A 27,038-nucleotide genomic window follows, 5' to 3' on the forward strand; every position below is an offset into this window, starting at 1 on the left:
TGGCACCAAAAAATAGGCTAACTACAACATGAAAAGATCCTTCTCTGTAGAAAGAGCCAAGGACTCAACAGTGCTGTGTTTGGATGCCCCAGGCTGAGTTGGCCTGGGTGTGTTTGCATGAGCTCTACTGATGGAACTGTGGTAGTGATCTTGTGAGTGGTCACATGAAGTGAGAACTTAATTCCCTGCCCAGGAATTGAACCTGGATAGCCTGGATGAAAACTAGAAGACTGAGTCACCAGACCAGCAAGGGCTAAAGGCTGGAAGCTGTTTTTCTGGGCTCTTTCCTCCAGTGAAAAATGCATTTATTATGGAGGCAAAAACTGTAAATGCAGGTTCAAAGATTATTATTAGAGGCACAGCACAACAGCAAGTGGGACAGCACACAGGGGAACGGTTTGTTAAGACGGAAGCAGGGGAGAGATGCATACCCAGAGAGAAAGGGTTTAGGCGCACCCTCTAGCGAGGAGGAGCACAACAAAGAAGTGGTTAAGCCATTTATATATGATAGTTCTTCAGATCTTTGTTTATCTTCTGCCAATTATCGGGCTTCTTTTTCCTCACCTGAGCTACCCTACCACCCTTCCCAACTTGTACACACAACTGTTTTCCAAGATGGATTCCAGTTGAGAGGACTATGGAATCACATATTAACATCACATATTATGGGGTAATGCACCATTCTTTTTGACCCCAAGGAGCCTTTCTGCACATATGAAATGTCTCTCTTGCCCCAAGGGATGGCAAATCTATAACCTCTTGATTCTTTACTCAAACAAGGTTTAGCATGTTCCTGCCATGACTGTTACCTTAGGGTGTCCACAGAAGACAAAACTTGGCTGTTTATCCCACTTCAGTTGTTACTTCCATTTAGAAGAGCAAACAGGAAGCCGGTTGTAAATATCTAACCTGGAGCCCACCCATCGTCTGTTTCAAGAAATGCAAACAGGTGGCTAGCTGTAAGTGACTGGCCTGAAGCCCATCTTTTTCTTTCCTCAAGAAATGTAAACAGGAGACCAGTCATAAATGCCTATCTCCTGCCTCAGTGGGAACAGCTGAGCCATGGCCAGGTTCTGAATGGAGTCTCAGAGTCCCTCGGGAATGACCCAAGAAAGCTGCCCAGTCAATGCAGCATGCCGTCGATGCTGGGAGAGCCACCTGTCATCCAGGCCTGGAGACCTCACTCCTGCAGTGATCAGCACACCCAGTAGGGGGTAAAAAAGGGGAACCAATGAAACATGATTCTGCTCATTGGTGATAGCAACAGCCTAGAATGGTGCAGAGATTGAAACTCTTATCTGATGAGATCCCGGGAGTATTTATCATTCTGTTTCTCTGTTCCAGGCAAGTCATTTTCAAATTTGGCTCTGAGACCATTGTCTGGAACATCTGTATGAAATACAGATTCCTAGACTCCACCTCCAAAGATTCTGATTCAAGGGTTTTGTGTCGAAGAATTTATTCCTCAGTGTTGCACATGGTTCAGAGGAGGGGATCCATGGACCAGTGTCTGGGAAGAATCACTCTAGCCCACACCATCTCCTTATACAACCAGTCACTGAGAAGGGGCTGCACTCCCAACGTAACACCCAGAGTGTCCCCGAGCCCCCACTTTGACCTGCTGCCCATTCTGGGACACAAAATCTCCGAGCTCTGCCCCCCAGTGAGCTCCATAACTGTCCTTTTCACACATGCACTTCACATCCATTCAGTTCAGTCAGTGTTTATTGGGCACCTCCTATAGGCAAGGCACAGAACCAGGTGCTGCTGTGGGGAACGGAGAGGAGAAGGCCGGGCCTCACCCTCAAGGGGCTCACAGTCTAGTGGAAGAGAGACATGGGTGCTAAAAATACAAGGCAGCATGAGATGAGCTCTACAACAGGCAAAACCAGTGGGAAGGCAGGGAATCCAGGCAGATCAAATGTTTGATGCAGCAGGTGGTGCTCTGGGCAGTCCATTGGAGATAGCAAGATTCACACAGGTGGAACTGAGCAGAGAAGGGACTTTCAGGCAGGAGAGAAGGTACAGAGGTGGGAAAGAACACTGACTGTCCAAAAAATAGAAGCAGAATGTGTGCCTTGACTGAAATAGAGGGTGCTAATGGGGTAACCGGGAGCTAAAGCTAGACAAATGTTTTGAGGGCAGATGGCAGAGGAGATCAACGTTGATCTGTAGGTGATGGTGAGTCATCCAAGGTTTCTGAGCCAAGGAGCAACATGATTTCATTTCCTCAATTCCCAGTGCTATAACATGCGATTAACTCTACTTCTGTTAACTTCACTCCATGGACTTACACCCTCTCCTGGTCTCAAAGCAGAAGCTCTGTGGCTACACATACCTTTAGGACTGTACAAAGTTACAACGCAGTAGCCTTAGGCTAGGTAAATTTTGAGCTCACTTACCAGCTTTACACTATGTCCACAGAACAGAAGGGGCAGCCTTCTAGAATCATTTGAGAGTAAGGGTCAGGGCACAAGGAAGGTACTCAATGAACTTTTGTTGCCTAGGCATGGCATGGATAAGCTGTAGGGAAAAAATGGGAGCACAAAGAGAAAATGGTAGAGAGATGCAGGTGACAAAATTAGCATCATCTAAACCAAACCATTTCCTAGGAGGCTTCTGCTACAACCCACTTCATTGGGTGGGGAGACTCTGCAGTCTGACCCACTGGGATCAGTAGGTGGTTCTTCTAAGAGCTCTACACCTAACAGATTCTCTACTGACACCTTCATTAGGATCCTGCTTAACTATCCAGTGAGGAGGGGAAATGGCGCCCACCCCTACCTGGGCTACCCCAGCCTGTAAAGGAATGTGAAGCCACTGCTGTCCAGGTGGACATGGCGATGCTGGTCAGCGAGGGCTCCCCCAGAACCTCCACACTAACCGAAGTGGGTGTCTGGGTGGAGACAGGTGAAGTCACAGCTGGGTTACCCAGGAGAAACGCTCCCGGGGAGTTGGCATGCACCTCTGAGCCCGACCCGGCAGGGCCCCCGCCACTGTTGTTGATGGTCCACAGGCATGGGTATGGGCTGCAGAAAAAGAGAGAGAGAGAGAGAGAATGGTGATGATACTCCCAGACAGGCCTGCCATCTGATTAGCACATACACAGAGCTGAGCGGGACACGAGTTAGAAAGAGAGTATCTAGCCATGGCTTTGTTTCCAGCTCTGACGCACACTGCTCCCTTTTCTGCAGAGAAGCAGCAAGATGTAGTAGAATGAGCATACAATTAGGTGTCCTGACACCTGCGTTTTGATGCCGGCCCTGCCTCTAGCAAGTTGTTCAGTTTTAACACAGCATTTTATTTCTCTAAGCTTCCCTTGCTACCTGTGTAAATGGGCAGGGAAGTTGAAAGGAGGATATTTAGGCAGTATAATCTGTAAGATCTCTCACTGGCCAAGAGAGGTGATGTGGCCTAATAACCAGGACAGAAAATCTAGGCTTAAATCCTAGCATTACAGCTTATTAGCTCTGTGACTTTGAACAAATTATTTAATAGATAAGCCTCAGTTTCCTTATCTTCAAGATTTGACGTGATAATTAAACATACCTTACTAAATATTTTTATGAGGATTGAATAAGAAAATGAGTACGTGAAATCCAAAACATAGCACTCTGTAAATGGTGGTTGTTATAATTAATTCTTCCATTCCAGGTTTCTACCTGTCAGTTCTGGTCCCTGGTAGAAAGGCGGGGAACTGGACCACTTTCTTAGACTTTTCTATACTACATCACTGGGTCACGAACTTGACTATACATTGAAATCACTTAGCAAATTAAAAACATTACTGACACTTGGGTTCTACCCCTAGAGATTCTGATCTAATTAGTCTGGCATGTAGTATCAGAATTTTTTAAAGCTTTCCTGTTGACTGTGATGTGCAGCCAATTTTGTACCTTAACATAGAACCTGGATTAAAATGACTGCAGTCAACACAGGCAAATAACTTCCAGTACTTTGGTCATCACTTTTCAGAGTCTCATTACCCAATGACAGTACTGAACACATTTTGCTTTTCTCTACCGAAATATTTAGAGTCAGCAATGGGTTAAACATGCCACTGATGAAACCAGAGGTAGAAATGCCACCCTGCAATCTGCTATATTTCAGATTCTCAGACCTCAGTGGACCCTATGAAACCTGCAGAAACCTAGAAAGGCCACGGGGGTTGTTGGGTTTTTTAGCCAGCTCAGCTTGCTGTGATTCTGACCCCAAGTCCCCAGTTTTCAAAAGAAACTCTTCTACAATAACAGTCAGAGCCCCTTTCTGATGCTTCCTGAACTGATTCAAAAACCATGGGTTCTGAGTTACTTTATTTACTGTCTTAGCTTCAGGCAGTTTTTAAAGACTCTGAGATTTAGTTTCTCCATCAGGAAAATAGGAATTTTAAAAGCAGCCTTATGGATGTCTTTGAATCCTATAAATGACTTACATTAAGGATCTAGTACAGAACTTGGCACATAGTTAATTGTCTAATAGCTTCAAGGACACTCTTTCCCTCACTTTCAACACAGCACCAATAAATGCATTTCCCTGAGATCCTCTAGTCAAGCACTGTCCAATAGAAATAAAATGTGAGCCACAAATACGATGCTGAATTTTTGAGAAGCCACACTTGAGAAAAGAATAAAAAGAGACAAATGAACTTATTATTAATAATATTTTATGTAACTGAAAATATTTAAAGTATTATCATTCTTACATGCATCAGTATAAAAAATGATTAGGAATTTATTCTTTATTACCTACTGTCTTTAACATTCTGTGTGTTACAGCCCATCTCAGTTTGGACCGGTTGCATCACAAGAGCCCAGGAGCCAGAGGCAGCGGGGGGCTGTTGCCTCAATAGCAGAGCACTAGATCTTTAAGGGATGGCAACATCAGCATCAAAATCAAGGTCACAGTTTACAGCAACATCAGCAACACCCGGAAGCTTGTTAAAAATGCAGAATCTTGGGCCCTAGCCCAGACCTATTGATCAGATTGTGCAGTTGAACAACATCCCAGGCGATTCTATGCACATTAAAGAGTGAAGAGCATTGCTGTGAATCACAGTTCTACGACCCTCAAACTTTTTTAGACCTGCCAGTCATCTAACATCTCCCCCCAAAAAAGATAAGACATCTTTTGATTTTGAATTGCTTTTTGGACCTTCTCAAAACTCTGCCTAATTATGTTGAACTTAACAAGACATGTATATATTGAGACAATGTTATTGCTTACAGTACATATTATGCTCTTTTCAATTTTGGGGTTCACCATAACTCTACAGAGTTCTCTGAGTACTGCTGCAGAGTAGTATTATTGCCATGTTACAGATAAGAAAGTTTAAGCTTAGTGAGGCTAAGAAGATTTCCTAAAGTCTCAGAGTCAGTAAGAAGTGAAACTGGGACATTTGTCAGATTCCAGGCCTCTTTCCTTTCTACTCATCACACTGATTTCCAACAGTCAGAACTGAATGCGGGTCTCTGGTATAAGAGTTATACCATGGGTCCTACAAGATACTCTCAGCCCTATTGCCTGGGATGAGGCCTGGGCACCCAGAATGTGTCCACCTCTTAGAATGAGTAGCTTGTGAGGATATAGACAGCCAAGGGTCTTGAGGTTTCAGTGCATATTTACACTTTTCCCTTTTAATTCCCTGATGCTCAGTATTTATCTGCTACCACCATTGTTCACAGTATTTCTTCCTGACTTGAGACAAACAATCCCAGGCCACAATATCTTTTCCCTCTTAAAAAAAATACCAAAGTTACAAATAAAAAGAGTGCATGACTGAGTAGGTGCTTTCTCACCACACTTTTTCCAGGGGCGAAGAGTTGACCTTGTTGTTATTTTCAATTCTTACTGGCTTAGAAGTCAGGATAAAAGCTTAAACCAAGGCACCCCAGGAAAAAAATATGAATTCAAGACCCCATGCTAAAAAGTAAACCTCCAAGAACAATGAGCAGGTTGCTGGTGTTGGTCTTACCTAGGCCCTGGATTGACTGGTCCGCTGGTGTGGGGTACAGACAGGATGCTGGCGTGGGGTGTGGAGGATAAGGAAGTCCAGTTGTCAGCTCCAGAGAAAACTTGCAGGTTATTGCTGGAGCTTTCTATCAAATTCACTTTGGGGAAATAACAACAGTTCAGTTTATGAAGCATGGAAAACGTAAAGATGGTGATCAATGACATTATCCTAGGTCAGAATACAGCCATGGCTTGTACCAGTGTGCCAACAGTGTGTTGATACTTTCTGAAGGAAACAGAAAGGAGGGAGGAGCTTAGGTTTATTGAAGTTTATTGAATGTCAACCATATGTCACAAACTGAAAGTTTCTCAGTCGTGTCCAACTCTTTGCGACCCATGAACTATAGAGTCCATGGAATTCTCCAGGCCAGAATACTGGAGTGGGTAGCCTTTCCCTTCTCCAGGGGATCTTCCCAACCCAGGGATTGAACCCAGGTCTCCTGCATTGCAGGCAGATTCTTTACCAGTCATGGGATGATCATGTACTGTTCATTTTCTTTAATCTTTATAACAACTTCTCACCTCCATTTTATAGATGAGGCTCAGACAAGTGGGATGATTTTCCCTTTTTGTCACAGATCTAACTCAGGTCACTGCTCACATCCTCGTTAAAATGGGCCATGTCATCATCCCCTCAAAACAAGCCTACGGCCACCAGTGCTTCAAATGACGTTTCTGAGGATCAGGACCTATCTTTCTCAGCAACCCCAAGGAGATTTAAACATTTCAGGAATAGTGTCGTCTATGTATTTGAATCTTCGTTTGCACAAATAGTGCATATATAATAGAGAGGAAGAAGGGAAAGAAGATGGGAAGGAAGGAGGGGAGAGATAGGAAGAAGATTTCATGCACATCCCTGGCCAAGTCACTCCTTTTCATGGTGTGGCCCTCAGCCTCAACTCCTTCATCCACCACATTGCCTCCCTCCTTCTCCACTCTTTTCCCAAATCATTCCCAGATAACGTAGGTTCTCCCCTCCTCCTGTACCTTTGCTCACACCACTGTCTCACATGGAGTGCCCCTCATCTCTGCCTGTGTCCCACGTCATCCACCTTTCATCCCTGCCCACCCCAACCTTTCTCCTTTTCTATTCACTCTTCAAATCTCAACTTGAACATCAAGCCCTCTGGTAGATTTGGCTGCCCTTTTCCTTTCATCTCCCATAGCACCGTGGCTTGTGTACTTCATAGAATGTTTCTCTAACTTTAATGTCATAAGGATCACCTGGGGATTTTGTTAACCTGCAGACTCTTTCAGAAGGAGAACCTGAGAGTCTACATTTCTAACAAGTTCCCAGGGAATGCTACAGGTCTAAGGATCACATTAGAGCTCTCACTATACTGTATTAGGATTAATTATATGTATTTGCATAACCCTGAGATCCTCCAGGGAATAAATAAACCTTAATCACCTTCCTTACCCCACTGCCTAGAAGAGTGCCTGGTGCATAGCAAATGCTCAGATGTGTTTTGTGTGCTGGCCCCAGGAAAGAATCAAGAAGTAGGTGAGAACGTGCTCAGTTTCTGATATCATTAAGCTCCATTTTCTCCCTTCCTGGAAGCAGCTGCCAAGGTTGCTGGGAGCAGCCAGCGATGGGGCACAGGCACTGGCAGCTGATGCCCAGCAAAGTCATCTGCAGGCACAGAGCTCGGGATGTCCCTGAGGCTGGTATCCTAACGCACTCCTCTGTCTCCCAGACCAGGAACTTCACTGTCTCCTTGAGTGTCAGTGTCCGCATATGAGAGTAGAATCTCTGTGAGATGATTGGTGCTGTGATCTGTTTTGTTCATGGACAGAACCTGGCACAAAGTCAACCCTCGATAAATATTTGCCGATTCAGACCAAAGCCTGGATGTAGAGTGAACTAGCTTTCCAAAGCTGCCTAATAGCTCTTCAATACTGGGCCCAATATTTTCTGGACTGAGCCATGCACTACAACTGTAGAAAAGAGTCATGTGAGGGCAATGAGCTGAGGGTCTCAGAACTCCGTGACTTAACTTGGCCTTTAGAGATGCAGCCTGAAACTGCTTAGTACACCAGTGCCCTGGGAGGAGGACTTTCACACCCATTAGAAATTGGGAGACTAGTTGTCTCCCAGCTTTTGTAATTATTTGCAATAATTATAAAATACTAACAATGCTATATATAGTCAACTGTTAGTATATAAAACATCAAAATTTTAATATATAATAATATTACATATATTAGATAAAATGGATTCTATCTTCAGATGTTTATTTCTACTAGTTGTTTATCTACTTCTTCCCACCATCCACACCCCCAAGGGTATTGTTAGCAGAATCACACACCTGAGGGAGAATGATTTCTGTGCACGTATGCAGAAGGGTAGGGAGCCTGCCGGTGGTGTCCTCGGATGCCTGGGTAGTGCTCACAGCCATGGTGGGTGTGGGGAGCAGACAGAGGCAAAGGAGTAGCATACTGGTAGTTGGTGTTTCCTGCTGTACACACTCCGTCCGGATTGGAAAAGATCCAGCCTCCCACTGCAGGAGATAAGAGGAAGACACAGAGGAAGATTCTGTGAACTTCCACACCAAAAATCAGGTTTCCAGCCACTTAGCATAGCTATGTTCCTGTGTGAATGGCAGTGTCTACCTGTGTGGAGTTAGACACTACCACCTCCACTGCCACTCCCCGTCCACGTTAGCAGCTAAGTTGGCTTCTTTGGAGATGGATGACAGGTCCTATCAAGTTTGGAGAATCTCTTAAGAAATGCTGGAGTTGAAACTATAAAACTCCTAGAGGAGAACATAGGCAAAACACTCTCCGACATAAATCACAGCAGGATCCTCTATGACCCACCTCCCAGAATATTAGAAATAAAAGCAAAAATAAGCAAATGTGACCTAATTAAACTTAAAAGCTTTTGTACAACAAAGGAAACTATATGCAAGGTGAAAAGACAGCCCTCAGATTGGGAGAAAATAATAGCAAACAAAGCAACAGACAAAGGATTAATCTCAAAAATATACAAGCAACTCCTGCAGCTCAATTCCAGAAAAATAATTGACCCAATCAAAAAATGGGCCAAAGAACTAAACAGACATTTCTCCAAAGAAGACATACAGATGGGTAACAAACACATGAAAAGATGCTCAACATCACTCATTATCAGAGAAATGCAAATCAAAACCACAATGAGGTACCATTACATGCCAGTCAGGATGGCTGCTATCCAAAAGTCTACAAGCAATAAATGTTGGAGAGGGTGTGGAGAAAAGGGAACCCTCTTACACTGTTGGGTGGGAATGCAAACTAGTACAGCTGCTATGGAGAACAGTGTGGAGATTTCTTAAAAAACTGGAAATAGAACTGCCATATGACCCAGCAATCCCACTTCTGGGCATACACACCGAGGAAACCAGATCTGAAAGAGACACGTGCACCCCAATGTTCATCGCAGCACTGTTTATAATAGCCAGGACATGGAAGCAACCCAGATGCCCATCAGCAGACGAATGGATAAGGAAGCTGTGGTACATACACACCATGGAATATTACTCAGCCATTAAAAAGAATTCATTTGAATCAGTTCTAATGAGATGGATGAAACTGGAGCCCATTATACAGAGTGAAGTAAGCCAGAAAGATAAAGACCATTACAGTATACTAACACATATATATGGAATTTAGAAAGATGGTAATGATAACCCTATACACAAAACAGAAAAAGAGACACAGATGTACAGAACAGACTTTTGGACTCTGTGGAAGAAGGCAAGGGTGGGATGTTTCAAGAGAACATCATCAAAACGTGTATATTATCTATGGTGAAACAGATCACCAGCCCAGGCTGGATGCATGAGACAAGTGCTCGGGCCTGGTGCACTGGGAAGACCCAGAGGGATCGGGTAGAGAGGGAGGTGGGAGGGGGGATCGGGATGGGGAATACATGTAATTCCATGGCTGATTCATGTCAATGTATGACAAAAACCACTACAATATCGTAAAGTAATTAGCCTCCAACTAATAAAAGTAAATGAAAAAAAAAAAAAAAGAAATGCTGGAGTCACAGCTATATAAAATATTATTTGAATGTATAAGTTAATAGAAAATATAAAAGTTAAGTTGCTTCTGACTTAATTTGATTAAAAGTCAGTCAAAGAAGGAGGTGTCAGATGATATGTTAATCATTGATTAAAAGCTACTAGGGAATGTTTAATTTGGTTACCCAGAAAGAATGGAGCTCTCCCTGTTTCTGCTAAGTGAGAAAATATCTTTAGTTCTCACTTCAAGCAAGAGGAGACAGGATGCCTCCCATCACCACCCAACAAAGAGGATTCTGAAGGCAAAAAAAGAGGGAGATGGCCAGCACAACTTGATAAGAATCTTGCAAAACATTTTGGAAAACTGCAAAATATTTCACAGAAATGTCTTTGTGAAAGACCATCTCAATCGATGTGGGAAAAGCATGTGACAAAATTTAACACCCTGTCATAATAAAAGCATTCAATAAAGAATACAAGAAAATTGCCTCAACATAATAAAGGCCATATAGGACAAACCCACAGTTAACACCATACTCAATGGTAAAAAACTGAAAGCTTTTCCTCCAAAATCATGAGCAGGACAAGAATATACACTCTCACTACTTCCATTCAGCATTGTACTAGAAGTCCTAGTCAGAGCAATTAGGAATAAAGGAAAAGAAAGAAAAGGCATCCAAATTGGAAACAAAGAAATAAAATTATCTCTGTTCATAGATGACATAATTTTATATGTAGAAAACTCTAAATATTCCACAAAAAAACTTTTCTGATAAACAAATTCAGCAGTTGCAGGATACAAAATCAACACATAAAAATCAGTTGCATTTCTATACACTTACAATGAACAATCCAAAAAGTAACTAAGAAAACAATCCAATTTAGAATAGCACCACAAGGAATAAAGTACTTTGGAACAAAATATACCTATGGGGCAAAAGACTCATACACTGAAAGCTATAAAATATAGATGAAGAAAATTAAAGAAGATATAAATAAATGGAAAGACATCCTATGTTCATGGATTGAAAGACTTAATATTATTAAAGTGTTCATATTACCCAAAGAAATCTCTATCAAAATCCATAAGACACTTTTGTCAGAAATGTAAAGCAATACTAAAATTCATATAGATTCTCAAAGAACTCCAAATAGAACGATCCTGAGAAATAAAAATAAAGCTGGAGGCCTCACAGTTCCTGATTTCAAAACACATTACAGAGCTACAATGCTGTAAATAGTATGTGCTCAGTTGCTCCATTTGTGTCTGACTCTTTGCAACCCCATGGACTGTAGCCTGCCAGGCTCCTCTGTCCATGGAATTTTCCAGGCAATAATACTGGAGTGGGTTGCCATTTCCTATTCCAGGGGATCTTCCTGACTAGGGATCGAACCCAATCTCCCGTGTTTCCTGCACTGGCAGGCAGATAGTTTCCCACTGAGCCACCTGGGAAGCCCCCTAATTAGTATGGTGCTGGAAAAAAGATATATAGACCAGTGGAAGAAAAGAGAGCCTATAGATAAACTCCACTTATATGGTCAAGTAATCTTCAACAAGGGTGCCAAGACTACACGAGTGGGAAAGAATAGTCTCTTCAGGGAACAGTATTAGGAAAGCTGGATATCCACATGCAAAAGAAATAAACTAAACTCATATTACACCATATAAAAATTTTAACTTTAAATAAATAAATAAATATAAGACCTATACAACTTCTAGAAGAAATGCAGGGGAAAACTTCACGAAATTGGATTTGGCAATGATTTATTAGATATGACACCAAAAGCACAGATAACAAAAGCAAAAATAGACAAACTACTTCAAACTTTAAAACTTCGGCACAGCAAAAGAAACAATCAACAGAGTGAAAGGGAAATCTATAGGATGGAAGAGAATATTGGCAAACTATAAAACTATAAAAGGGATTAGCATCTAGAATATGTAAAGATCTCTTATAACTCAACAAAAACAAAAAAAAAATCCTAATGAAAACAAGCAAAGGACTTGAACAGACATTTCTTCAAAGATATACAAAAAGCCAAAATGCATATAAAAAGATGTTCAACATCACTGTTCATTAGCAAAACACAAATCGAAACAAGATATCACCTCATACTATGGCCATTATCCAAAAAAGATTAGGAAATAATAAGTGTTGGTGAGAATGTGGAGAAATTGGAACCCTTGTGAACTATTCATGGGGATGTAAATAGGTGCAACTGGCATGGAAAACAGTATGGAGTTTCCTTAAAAAATTAAAAATAGAAGTACTGCATGATCCACCAATTCCACTTCTGGTTATATATCCAGGAGAATTAAAGACATCTGCATACTCATGTTCATTGCAGCATTATCACAGTTGCCAAGAGGTGTAAGTAACCTAAATGACCATCAATAGATTATGGGACAGGCAAAATTGGTATATACATGTAAGTAAATATTATTTCAGCCTTAAAAGAAGGAAATCCTGGCGTATGGTACTATATGGATGAGCCTTGAGGAACATTAGGATAAGCAGAAGCAGCCAGTCATAAAAAATATATATATATATATATATATATATATTGCATGATTCCTCATACTAGGTATCTAAAGGCTATGGATATAAAGGTATAGAGTAGAACGGTGGTAGCCAAGGGCTTTGTGGGGAGGGAGATGTGAAGAGAAGAAGTTTGGTGAGTATATGTAGTTTTAGCGTGCAGGAATTAGGGTGGAGAGGGCAGGCAGGTGGTTCTGGGAATCTTTTGTACCAAAATGTGCATGTGATTGACAATATTGTACTATACATACAATTCTTGTGAAGGTGCATTTTATATCGTGGTTTTAAGCCACAATAAAAAATATGGTAAGTATTATGAGGAAAAGGCTTTACTTCAAGTGAATTCATGGGAGAGGACAGAGAGGCCCTAGAACAAGGAGCACATCCTCTCACCAACCAGCTCTCAACTGAGGGGCCCGCAGATGAAGATTCTGACAGGACAGAACTGCTCCTTAAGAATATTGACTAGAGATTGTCACCAGGGCTTTAGTGATATGGAAGTAGAACTTTTATTAAAACCATTTGCTTAATATTTTTTAAGTATAAGTAAACAAATTGTACAGAATTCATATCACAAAATTTAGGTCAGTCATTCTAAATAAATCATTTTGTTATCTCCATTTTCTCTTTGTTGTATAGGCGTGTGGCACAAGGGATCACTATCTGAATGATAGAATCAAGACTCAGGTGCTCAGCAAGCAAAGCAAGGCAGAACCAGACTTTTGTTCATGAAGTTTGCCACATATAAGGATGTTTACTGAGAAGGTTGTAACACATGAACTTGAAAGGGTGTGGTTCCACATGTGATCCTATCCTATACAAAATAGCTTTTCATTCCAGGTCAGTTAAAAAGTACTTTTCTTGGATAAATTGTTAGAAATGTACCATCTGCCACAACTGAATCAGGAAGAAATAGAAAATATGAACAAACTGATTACCAATAATGAAATTTAATCAGTAATCATAAAACTCCCAACAAATAAAAGTTGAATTCTACCAAATGTTTTAAAAAGTAAACATCTATCCTTCTCAAACTATCCCAAAAACTGAAGAGGAAGGAATTCTTCTGAACTTATTCTATGAGGCCAGCATCATCATGATACCAAAACCAGACAACAGCACCACAAAAAAGAAAGTTACAAACAAAAATAATAATAATAACATTGCAGCATTATTTACAATAGCCAAGAAAATGAAGCAAATCAAGTGACCATCAAGAGATAACCCAATGTTCATCGCAGCATTGTTTATAATAGCCAGGACATGGAAGCAACCCAGATGCCCATCAGCAGACGAATGGATGAGGAAGCTGTGGTACATATACACCATGGAATATTACTCAGCCATTAAAAAGAATTCATTTGAATCAGTTCTAATGAGATGGATGAAACTGGAGCCCATTATACAGAGCAAAGTAAGCCAGAAAGATAAAGACCATTACAGTATACTAACACATATATATGGACTTTAGAAAGATGGTAACGATAACCCTATATGCAAAACAGAAAAAGAGGCTCAGATGTATGGAACAGACTTGTGGACTCTGGGAGAAGGCGAGGGTAGGATGTTTCAGGAGAACAGCATCGAAACATGTATATTATCTAGGGTGAAACAGATCACCAGCCCAGGTTGGGTACATGAGACAAGTGCTCGGGCCTGGTGCACTGGGAAGACCCAGAGGGATCGGGTGGAGAGGGAGGTGGGAGGGGGGACTGGGATGGGGAATACATGTAAATCCATGGCTAATTCATATCGATGTATAACAAAAACTACTGTATTGATAAAAAAAAAAGAGATAAATGAATAAAGAAGACATATATATATGTGTGTGTGTGTGTACACACACAATGGAATATTATTCAGCCATAAAAAATAATCATGCCATTTTCAGAATCATGGATGGACTTAGAGGGTATTATGCTAAGTGAAATAAGTCAGGTAAAAAAAAGATAAATAGCATATGATTTCACTTATTGTGGAATCTGAAAATAAACCACATGAACAAACTTAACAAAACAGAATAGACTCATAGATATACAGAACAAACAAGTAGTTACCAGACAGTGGGGAGGAAATAAATGGGTGAGGGAGATTAAGAGGTACAAAATTCCAGTCACAAATGAGTCATGAGGATGAAATCTGCAGTATGGGAAATATAGTCAATAATATTGTAATAACTTTGTATGGTGACAGATGGTAACTAGACAAAAAAAAAAAAGACTCCTGAGAAAAGGTTTTTTTAAAGTGATTTTCTGAGAATTGTTTCTCTTTATGTGGCTATACTGCCACTTCTGCAATGAAAGATGCATCAACCTTTAGGGGAAGGAGTAAAGAATTTCATAGCTGGAAAACTACAGAAGGGACCTTAGCAAACCACTAAACTCTAAATTAAAGGGTATCTCAGACACTGATGCTACTGACCTTGGGTTACTGCTGCAGCTTTAGAGGATTTGCTCCGCTCTGGAGCCTCCTCTCTGTTCTGAGACACGGAGAGGGTGGCACCCTGTCAGGAACATCCAGTCTACCTGCAGAATTCCAGGTATATGACTCCACTAATACTGTAGTTTTCCAGTCAACAAATACAGAAGTTTCCTCATGTGCAAAGCTATGGCCTTCCTGAGGCATGGCAATGGTGATTAACTAAAAAACCAGAAAGTACTAAGAACAAGGAAACCCCAAAACAGGAGCGGAGTGTCAGGGTAGACAGTAGATCCAGAATCCACTTTTATGAGCTCTTTAGCCTCCCTGACACAAAAATGGGAGTCAAAGAAATTCACTATTTCTATTTTTCTCTCCTGCCTTGGATTTGTATACACTCCCCCAGGAGCAGGGGTTCTCCTCTCCAGAAATTCTTGAAAGGGCATATACTTGTCTTGAGTGGAAGAAATAACCACTGGGTCTTGATAGAATATTGGGAACAAGCCTGAAGCAGTCATGACAGGTAAAAAGTCTGAGCATGGTGGAGATGCTCCTAGTGTAGCCCCAGGCCCTTCCTATCCAGGGTTCACCCAACTCACAGTGAGAATAGGTCACATGCTGGCTCTCAGACATAGCTTCTGGAATATCCTTGAGGTGGTTCCTGAAAGAGCAATGAAAGTGCACTATAGCTGTCCAGCTTGCCATTCACATCCAGCATCAAGTACACCCAAGATTGTCTTTGGAGAGCAATCAATTTCTTGAAATCAGAAAATCAAACACCTTTTTCCCCTCAAACCACTATCTTTCCCCCATTCTCCTCCTACTTTATGTTCTTATGCGATTGCTCTTTGAATTGCAACTTTATAGTAGATCCAGTTTACCTTATTTACACCTATCCCTATGTAGCTTGATCTTACTGATTTGTGGTCAGTGTTCCTGCTTGCCAAAATTCAAGCAATGATTACAGCAGCTAAGATTTGCCTAGGACTTCAGGGCACAGTCACATCTGTGATATGCTAGGTCCACCAATTATCCTGTGATAGAATATTACTACATGCTTTCGCAGATTTAGAAAGTGGGTCCCAGAAAAGCAAATTGACTTATGCAAGTCAGGAAATGGTAAAGCCAGGACTCAAAGCCAGGCTCTCTCTCTCTCGAAGTCCTAAATATTTTTATTATATGAGTTTTCTTATCTGAAAAAAAGTATTTCTTCTACGTCATCAAAATTAAGTCAAATATTGACAGGACAGACCCCTGTGACATGTTATTATAAACACCTGTCCATTAGTCTAGTGCCTTTATGATGAAAAAGCAAGATTTGAAATTTATAGGAATTAGTGTAAAGATTTGAAACAGAAACAACAAAATCCAAACACTTCAAAGGAAATCATTCACACCCCCAGGAGTCTCTGACTTCTGAAAGACATGAACCTCTCACCTTTATGAATTACTCACCTTTCCTAGGTGAAATCTAGCTTTAAAAAATTTGTTGAAATCATACTACTCAGATAACTGTGGTAAAGGAAGATTGAATTATTTAAAATTTAAATCACTTAGGTTTTTTTAATGTGATTATATTATTTTCAAGAATCTATCATAAAACAGGGCAGATAAAACATGGCCAGTTCCAGGCCCTCCTGTTGTTTAGCTGCTAAGTCATGTCCAACTCCTTGTGACCCCATGGACTGTAGCCCACAAAGGTCCTCTGTCCATGGGATTTCCCAGGCCAAGAACACTGAAGTCGGTTGTCATTTCCTTTTCCAGGGGATCTTCCTGACTCAGGGATCAAATCACGTTTCCTGCATTGGCAGGCGAATTATTTAACAATGAGCCACTGGGAAGCCCCAGGTTCTCCTGGACCCCTATTATAAAGGACAAGTAATTATAAATTTGTTTTTTCTTGCTGATTTTGTTGGACATTGAATTAAAAATTAAAAACATGTTTCTATCAAAGGTAATGCAAATGCCACTAGTTAGTTCCTTCCAAGATTATTATAAACTTCATATTTGCAAAAATCATAAGATTTCCCTGAAATTTCTCTACTCACCTTTCCTTAGCATCCAAGAAGGCTTTGGCAAAAGGGTTGTACTTGATTTTGAGAGCTGTTATCTTACATTTACAAAGACAAGAAGTGTTAGTGAAAGTAGAATATGCATGGGGAACAGAACACTTAATCTTCACCTTTGAATTTCTATAAAATCAGAATAATTCTCCTCTCTCTTTTTTCTCCCTCTCCGTGTTTCTTTGCTTATTTCTGCACAAAATCACTATTGCACTGTCCAACAAGAAACGTTTTGTTGTCACATGTGGTGAAAATGGCAAATGCAGTATAAAATGAGCAAAGAAAGGACAAAGCAACAAAATTGCACAGACCTGATGCGCTAAATCTAGCATTTAGTCTATTATTTGTTCACTTTTTTTCAACAGTAATTGAACACCCACCATCTGTCAGTTACTTTTCTAGTCACTGGGACACAGAGGAGAGTGTACTGATGAACACCTGTCTCTAGACTCGAGTACAGACTAGAATCAACTCCCTGACCTCTTAAATAATCACCTCCCCTTTGGGTCATGTTTACACATGCACACACACACACAAACTATCAATTCCACCTGCTGTCACCCTTTATCTCCCCTGGCCTTAGCCTACTTCATTTTCCTTCAGAGCCATCTGACCAAATACATATTTATCATTTTCATCTCTTTTCACTGGGATGTAAGTGCCTTGAGTACAGTGCAGTATTACCAGCATGTAGGAAAACATCCAGCCTGTAGTAATACTCAATAAATATTTGCTGAATAAAAGAAGATTTTTGGATCACTCATTGACCCCTGTACCCACTCTCAGGATGCATTTACATTGGCAGGGATACGTTGTCAGGAGACAGAGTCTCCGAGGTTAGAGTTTCCCCGCTTTGATTCCCTTGGGACATGTCCAAGACCAGAATTACAGCATCAGGCTAGTGCCTTAGCCTTGCTGCTAGTTCAGAGGGAACCCTCCAGCATGTGTCCAGGAAAATCTGAGCACTTAGTGAGGGCAACCAGATGACAGGTTCCACCTGCCATGGACTAAGAGAGCAGGCAGCATGTCAGTGGATAAGGGACATTGTCCAGAGAACAGAGGAGGCCAGGATGTGGCCCCCAACTCTTCCCTGCTTTCTGAAGTTGCAAAAGCCCGCTCTTCCTTCATAAATCCAGAGGCAATCCTACAGAGCGTAAAAGGGGATGAAAGGCAATTTGTGTCAGGGTATGAAAGGCAAAATGTGTCAGCCTATAAAAACTGGACAGTATTTGAGGGCCTGTTTAAATTTTCAGATATTTGGTTAATTTTTCTTTCCACTGACCTGCTAAAGGGCTCAGCTGAGAGGCCAGATTAGCTATAGAAAAGAAATTACATTTCCTTGCACATCATCTGTAGGCACTAAGGCAGTGTTTCCAAACCTGGATGATCATCAGAATCCTTTAAGTAGACTCTTAAAACTAGATTCTGGGTATTCTCCCTGGAAATTCTGACTCAGTTAGCTGGATGGGAGCCTAACAATCTTCTAAAGCTTCCAAATAAAGAAATGCAAATTAAAGCAATAGTAAGATACCATTTTTTCTACCCTATTGAATTATCAAAGCTGAAAATGTAGGTACTCACTGTGTTGAGATTGGTGTGGGAATTATAAATGGATATGCTCTCCGGAGGGAGGCAATGGGGCTTTGTCTATCACAGTTCTAAACATACACTCTCCTTGACACAACAATTCCATTTCTGAGTGCTTAATATTCTTTGCAGTATTATTTATCATAGAAAATAAAACAACTGGAAATGACCTAAACATAATTTAGGTGGGAAATTGATTGCCTGAAATCCAGTGTATCCTTTGCAATAATTTCAGTAAAGGAGATAAATCTGAATCCAATTTACATAGAAAGATATTCATAATGCAGTCTTAAATACAGGGGGTGGGGAGAAATTTCATACTAATATGAACATGAGCCAATTTGTGTGAGGAAATCTGTACCCTGTGCATATTTATAAATGCACAGAAGATGCGTGGGAAGAAGCACAGCCTCAGCGGTTATTTGTAGTGTCTCTGGGAATGCAGGACTCACAGAATAGGAGGGAAAGAGTAAATCTTTACCTCTAACTTTTCATTTCATTGTATATACTTCCATACTATTTGTTTATCATGTGAAGTTTTTTTTAATAAACATGCATTATTGCCATTAAAAAAATTTTTAAGGGTGGAGGAGGGATGAACTAGGAGCTTAGGCTTAAATGCAAACTATTAAATACATAGAATGGAAAAACAGCAAGGTCCTTCTGTATAGCATGGGAAACTATATTCAATATTCTGAGATAAACCATTAAAAAAGAACATAAAAAGAGAATATATATATATGTATGTATAACTGAATCACTTTTGCTGTATGGCAGAAAATAAAAGCATTTTAAATCAACTATACTTCAATTTTTAATAATCTTTTAAAGTTTCAGCAAAAAGAATCCAACTGTTCTGGTGTCCTGGTGATCAGCAGTCCTGGAAAATCCTATAGCATGTGGATGAACCAAAAAAACTTTGCTCCCACAGAGTTTACGGAGGCCAGATGCTGGCTACTCAGCTGTAACCATGAGCGGCCCAGGCAGGAAAAGATCTACATATGCCCTCAAAAGAGCTAACAAGTGGGACAGATCGTATAACACAAACCCAAAGAGGGTGCACGATTGGATCAATCCCCACAGACTTGCTTTAGAGCAGGAGAGATGTCTAGTTCTGTCAGGTCAAGGTCCTGGAAACAAAGACTCCTGCATTTCTGCTGGTTGTATTACAATGCACCACTGTGCCTTATTGGCACCAGGAGAAGAAATACTGGTGGAGCTTTGGCAAGCAGGGAGAAGGAGGTGGAAACTGATTACCACACTGCTTAACTTGGTCTCTACCGAGTGTATCTGACTATATCTGAATCTTAGAAAACCTACCTTTCATCCAAGTTTGGTCATAACAATAAAAGCACCACCCCCTAGTCCCATCACACTCCCCCAGGTGACATTTACACATACATACACACACACACTCACCTCCTCATTCTGATAGGCAGTCACAGCTATGAACTGGGTTTCAGGGAAGGAGCAGTTCATCACCATTCGATGGGCATCTCCAACACGCACTATGTGAACCTGGGGCTCATATTTATGCAGAGAATTCAACATTATCTGTTTAGGTGGAAGAAGAGAGAAGACACACAAAGCCTCGGACATCACAGGTGACAGATGATCCAGCACCTCTGATTAGTCCTAAGGTTAGCACCCGCCTCAGTTAGGGCCACACACATTGATCCCCAGTCATCTGAGCTGCCACCATCTCTCTGAGAAATTATTGAAGGGAGATTGTTTTAGAAACTCTTAAGGAGAATAACTTTGGAGCTGCTTATATGAGGGTGACTAAGCACATACACATATAAGAGGGTGAAGGGTGGGTTGCCAGAGAAGAGCTGGTCTAAAGAGTATTCGGTTTTCTGCCAAAATCCTGGCTTCCTTTTTTTTCCTTCCTATTTTCAGCACAACGATATGAATTTTGCTTTGTTAAAACATACTGGTTTTTTTTTTCCTATGAGAAAGTGTGTTAGTGTTAGTAGTCATGTCTGAAATTTGCAACCAATCTAGCCCACCAAGCTCCTCTGTTCATGGAATTCTCCAGGCAAGAATACTGGAATGGGTTGCCATTCCCTTCTCCAGGGGATCTTCCTGATCCAGGGATCAAACCTGGATCTCCTGCATTGCAGGCAGATTCTTTACCGTCTGAGTCACCAGGGAAACCCCCTAGTAAGAAATCCTAATTATCACAAAATCCCGAAAAGGGGCTGAATTACCTAAAAAGTAATGCTAGCTGACATCTGCTGGTTATATAACATCCACTCTTTGTGATTCAAATCAAAGGCTTATTGAAAGTCTCCTGTTGTGAAAACTGGGAGGGAATAATAGTTTACTTTTCAATTTCCTGATTCAATAAAGAACTGGAAACTTCCGAATATTGCAGAGACTTAGGAAGATGACTTACCATTCTTAAAACAAGAACCCCTATATCCCAGCTGGATAAGCACAGAGAACAGAGAAGGCGTGAAAAGTCTAAGGGCTCTGAGACTGACCAAAGTGAAATCTGGGGGGATAAGACCTCTTCCTCCCGACTGGGTGTAATCCCCCCAAACAGTCTACATTTTATAAAGCAAATAACAACCTTGCACAGCTCACTAGTATGCACAATCCTGCCAGAGAAAACAAAAGAGTAAAAAGCCTCAAAATCTTGTTTACTCTAATTGGAAACCTTAAATAAAACCCTCCTTATTTAAGGTTTGTTTGGATTCTTTTTCTGAAAACCCAAAGCTGATTCAATATTCTATTGATAATTATCATAATGCCCAAGTGGAGGGAGCAATTATTTCATTTAGGAGCAGCTTTTTATTAAGATGCCACTTACACCAAAAAAAAAGGGAGAGGGAATAACAAAACCCTGGTACCCACAAACATCTCCCTCCTCCCAGGCTTGGTAAAAAGCACCACACACAAGGCAAAACTCTGAAAGGCCCCTGATGATTAAGTAAACTACTGCACTCTCTCACTCTCTCTTAACATCAGGAAGTCCATTAAAAACTGAAAGCACCAATTAAGAGCTGTTTATTCCTGTTCACATTTGGACTCCGGGGAATAATTGGCTTCCCTGAGAGAAGAGGTCGGTGAGGACCTCCTAATTGCCTAAATGCACCCCTGATATTTCTTGATGGGTGTTGTGGGGCAGCCGGGTGGCCAGGCTACCGAGCATACCTGCCCACCTCCGTTGAGCTTATTGGTCAGCTTCACTTTGCTGAAGGAGATGGGGGCCTTCATCCAGTGGGCACCGAAGTTGGGGGAGTCTGGGTGGATGTAGACACAGCTGTGGCTGGAGACCTCTGGCTTGCCTGCAGGCACCCATTCTCCATTGACGTACTTCCAGCGATGACTGTCCATTGGGACAAAGTCCAGAAGAAGTGAGTACATGGCATTGGGATCCAGCCCTGTGATGCTAATCTTTAGGACTGGGAACATCCGTCTAAAAGAAAAGGCAGAAATTGAGCCACAAGAAGGATATTAGAATGTTAGGAACATCTCTCCAGCTGTCCAGTCCTCTCTCTGCTCAGAGGAGACTGTCCTTGGAGGGCATGCACAGGGGAAGCCAAACAAAGAGGGGCTGGGCCAGCAGCTTCGAAGTCAGCCAAGCCTCTTTTTACTGATGTATTTTATATTGAAGTTTTACTTTTAAATGTTGTGCTGTTTTAATGTCTGAAAATCACTGATCTAGTCATTTGACTAGAATGAAATTCCTCCTGAAACTTGAGGTATTGTATACAGACAGGTGCCAGGTTCTCACAGAGCTTCCTTCAAAGGTTTTCTCCCAGCATACATCAGATTTTCACACTATTTCCACAGAGCAAGCCTTCTCTGTATCACAAAACAATTCTAAATAATAGTAACAGTGTTAATACAGAAAACATGGTTTGTGGTAAAGGCAGTGAAGGGACCCTTGACTCTACGTATTTAGACCAGTTCCTTTCCTGCAGGACTTGTCAGAGGCTTTAATTCACCTGTGAGCACTTTGAGAAGGGGTGAGGGATTCCACAATCTGCACTTGTGTACCTGTGCAACCATCTTCTCATTGAGCATCTTGTGGGAATTTGTGTTCAATAAATACACTTTGAGGACTTCCCTGGTGGTCCAGTGGTTAAGAATCTGCCTGCCAATGCAGGGGACATGGGTTCAATCCCTGGTCTGGGAAGATCTCCACATGCCACAGGGCAACTAAGCCCATGAGCCACAACTACTGAAGCCTGAATGCTATAGAGCCCTCAAACCACAACTAGAGAGTAGCCCCCACTCACCACAACTAGAGAAATCTGCCTGCAGCAACGAAGACCCAGTGCAGCCAAAAATAAATAATATATTTTTTAAAGGAAGATGTATACTTTGAGACATGATGATCTGGTTTTGTTGGTCCTTCTCCCACCCGCTGCGGGATTCCCAGGTGGTTGTGGTAAAGAATCTGCCTGCCAATGCGGGAGACGTGGGTTTGATCCCTGGGTTGGGAAGATCCCCTGGAGAAGAAAATGGCAACCTACTGCAATATTCTTGCCTGGGAAATCCCATGGACAGAGGAGCCTAATTGGCTACAGTCCACGGGGCCCCAGAAGAGTCGGACACGACGTAGAGACCCAACGGCTGTAGCAGCAGCCCCTACACTCTGAGAAAATACCAGCAAGCTCACTCACGGATATTTGGAGAAGCTAGCTCACCTGGCTTCTGATTCTCTTTAGCTTATTTTTCTCTCACCAAGCTATCTAAGTTGCTCCAATCTCCTCAAAAGACCTAGTGTCCATACAGACGCCCCTACCACCTCCCGATTGCCCCAGAAGCTGTCTTATTTGTCAATACATCTTTGAAAATCTGAGTCCCCCAGTTGAGAAGCTAACAAACTAGGGTCCAAACACTTGCTACTCAGAGTGGTTCATGACTCAGCAGCAGCAGTAATCAGAAATGCAGCAGCTCAGACCTAACTCCAGACATACACAATCAAAATCTGTGCTTTTCAAAATCCCCAGTTAAGTGACCACAGCTTTAAAGCTTAAAGTGTACTGGTCTAGGGTATCTAGCTTTTAAGGTAGCAACTGGGGAGACATCCAAGGGAGTAAGGGGAGACACTTGGAGGATTTGTGCTTCTATAAAGGTTGGGAAGAGAATAAAAAGGGGAAAACTGAGTATGTCCACTGCTAAAAGAAGGAGTCCAAGGGTGCCAGGTATGGAAATATCAACAGCATAATGGGTATAGGTGAGGGACTGGAGGGTCCCAGTAGAGCCTAGTTTTGAAATGAGGAACAATAAGAACTGCAGCATATGGAAAGTGAAGAGATTGACCAACAGATAACAAGGGCTGGATCTAGAGATGGACTTATGCCATCCAGGCTCCTCAGTCTTCTGAGCTTAAATTACATGGCCTCCCTGAATACTCTGGACAGACAGGATATTTTTCCCCTTGGCCTCATCCACCTAATCAATACTTCCTACTCCTTTGCTCCTCTTCCAACTTAGTCCTCCAGCTGTGTATGAATAACGGGGATCTGTTTTCAGCACCCCCTCTTTTCTAAATGCCCTGCCTTAGTGACCACTTCAAAACTCATGGCAGAATACAAAGAACCTGGGGGAGTTTACACCAACCAGGTTTATACCCCAGTATGGCTCTTGGCAAGCATTTAATAGATAGTACCTTTGAGTACTAGAAGCTGGGTGAGTCAGATAATAAACTGAAGCTTGGTGAGTTTAAGTAAACCAACTTAAGTCCATATATTCAGGAAGAGTGGGAGTTGACACCTAACAAACTGAACCATAACCTACATTTGAAATCATTCCTCACACTCACTAGATGGCTATAATAGTAATAATAAAAGGTGAATAACAGCAAGCATAGGTGAGGATGTGGAGAAATTGAAATACTCATACATTGCTGGTGGAATATACAATGGACCAGCCAAAGGTGAGTCTTGCAATTCCTCTAACAAGTTAAAATACAGAGTTACCATATGACCCTGCAATTCCATGCCTAGGTGTTATGTGTATGAGTAACGAAAACATACACCCATGTAAAAACTTATATACAGACATTCATAATGGCATTATTCATTACAGTTGAAAATTGGAAACAACCCACATGTCCATTGATGATTGAATAAATAAAATGAAGTATATTTATGCAGTGAAATATTATTTGTCAATAAAAATGCTACAACACAGATGAACCATGAAGACATTATGGTATACTTTCAACGAGTTTTTTGGATTGTACGGTATATAAATTATCACAATAAATCTGTTAACAAAAAAAAGTAAATAAAGAAAATGTAAAAAAGTAAAGAAGCATCCTGGTTCTTAGAAGAACACATGTAAAACATGGTAGGACCATTTGTTGCTTTAATCTCTAATAATTCACTTGCTGAGAATTTTATCATTATTTTTCTTTTTTTATCACTACACAAATGAACTGAGATGCTATGTATTTTTATCTTCTTTACATCAATGATGTCATAAATGTCACCAATGTAGATAAATGTCAACTTGCCCAAGGTCTTATAACTAGCACTTGAAGCCACCCTGCCTCCAAGCCCAGTTCAACACCTCCTGCTTCTCCTCTGCTTCTTTCTCCAGCCTCACAAGGACTGGGATGTGATATCTCTTTACTTGTGGGCAACGCTCATGACCAGACTGTTTTCAGGGATACGCTGCACTTCTTTGATCTTTTCTCCCTTTTCTTCCATCTCTGTGGCTGTGAACCAATCCCTATATCGGAGAGAGAAGCAAATGTAGTAGGCGATAGAAACACTGCCCAAAACTGTGCTTGAGGAGCCACACATGCTTAGGCTTGGCCGTGAACTCTGTATTGTTTAGCTGTGAGGCTAGTTTCTCAGTTTTTATTTCTCTTACAGGAGATCTTGAGAGCCAGCACTGCTGAAAGAGGCTGTGAGGACTGAGGTCTATAGGAAGAGGGCAGACAAGGCAGATTTTCTAGGTGGGGAAACAGCAGAGGTGGTTAAAGGCAAAATTCAGGAAGTAAACTCCCTCTCTTTTCCCCCACAGAATTTTAATAATCATGAAGCATTCATCAGGGTTTTGGAGTGTGTGTATGTAGGCACATGGGGCATGGATGTTTAGACTTATGTGAAGATAAGAGAAGGAGCAAGTAACCAAAGTAGCCTGGTTAGAGGCAGATCACACAAAAACATATGCTCCTCATGAACTGCAATTGTAAACTTCAGAGAAAAATCTCCATAGACTACAGGGACATGGAAAATTTTTTCCTGATATGCAACATCGGTTTTCTCTCCTCTTGCACCACTGTGACTTTGGGGCCCTCGTTGCCTCCCACTAGGAGCATTAGCTCACCGTACCAACATCTCTAAATCACTGGGAAGTTCAACTTAGTGATCCTAACATTTTATGATAACAAATGGATACACCAATTACATCAGAAATTCTTCCAATTTATTAAAATCTTCTCAAGGCAAATTTAATCTGAATGAAATAAAATTATTCAACTGCATGGAAATACACATAAAATATAGCTTTTCCCCCTAAGGCAAATATGTTACTGTAGAGAAAACAAAAGTTACAAGAGACTTCACTTATTTACCACTGAAATCTGAAATAAATCTTTTTGTGCAACCTAAAATGCAAGTTCCTACCTTAAAGGATAGAGATGAAAGGAAATATTTACAAGCTGATGCACTAGAGATGATTCAAATGAACTCTAAGGAGGTATTAATAATTGTTATTGTTATGTCTGAAAGGCTATTGAATATCAATAACTAAACATTTTCAATAAAAAAGGAGGGGGTGAAAAGAGAGGAGAGTAAACAGTAAAACAGCATGAGGAAGGGACAGGAGAGGAAGGAATGAAGAACCATCATAATCCCCGTTTCTGTGGATAGTTCACTGTTTTTCAGGGAAAATCTCTATTACTTCTGATCAATGTCAGAAGCAAGCCTCCTATTTATGCATATAAATAGATGTCCATTTGAAAATGAGTCTTTTAATTCATCATTCCATCTATGCTATTTTATTTTTTATTTTTTTTCTTTACCAGGGAAGTGCCATCTATGCTATTTTAAAACTTGCTACTACATGGGACAATTATGCTCAAGTGTACAGGAGATCTGATTAACCTCATTGAAGATTTAGAAAAGTCAGAAAGTTAACTGACTATAGGGGCAGGAGGGTAACATGAATGAAAAGGGCCAAGACTGGGCATTAACTACCAGGAATGTTCTTTCCAGAGAAGGGCCACAGTTCCATCTGCCTTAGGCTCAGGAGTTGGTATGAAAGGTAAGGATAGGGCATCTGGAGGAGACATGAGTCTACTGACAGAGGAAAATGGGTCAAAAGGAGTGATACAGGGATAGATGGTTAGGAGAAAAAAAGAGGGAAAAGAGAGATGAAGAGGAGAATAAAGAAGACAGCAAAACAAGAAAGATGTGCCTATATCAAGAGCAGGAAAGTGTTGT

General features: G+C 41.1%; 1 protein-coding gene across 1 annotated transcript in view; it reads right to left on the minus strand.

The window, feature by feature from the left end:
* Nucleotides 1–2,508: 2,508 nt before the first annotated feature.
* The window catches only part of TBX19 (T-box transcription factor 19), a 33,213-nt gene continuing 8,683 nt past the window's right edge, over nt 2,509–27,038 (minus strand). Inside the window, exons 5-11 of the mRNA XM_070462708.1 lie at nt 21,781–22,045; nt 20,041–20,175; nt 17,020–17,081; nt 15,571–15,632; nt 8,319–8,510; nt 5,972–6,107; nt 2,509–3,029 (exon numbers count right to left, since the gene is read on the minus strand). Of these exons, the coding sequence (XP_070318809.1) occupies nt 2,744–3,029; nt 5,972–6,107; nt 8,319–8,510; nt 15,571–15,632; nt 17,020–17,081; nt 20,041–20,175; nt 21,781–22,045 (1,138 nt within the window). The 3' untranslated portion in view covers nt 2,509–2,743. The remainder of the gene's footprint in view (nt 3,030–5,971; nt 6,108–8,318; nt 8,511–15,570; nt 15,633–17,019; nt 17,082–20,040; nt 20,176–21,780; nt 22,046–27,038) is intronic.

The sequence above is a fragment of the Odocoileus virginianus genome, unplaced genomic scaffold (assembly GCF_023699985.2).
Source record: "Odocoileus virginianus isolate 20LAN1187 ecotype Illinois unplaced genomic scaffold, Ovbor_1.2 Unplaced_Scaffold_12, whole genome shotgun sequence".
NCBI classification, from domain to species: Eukaryota; Metazoa; Chordata; class Mammalia; order Artiodactyla; family Cervidae; genus Odocoileus; species Odocoileus virginianus.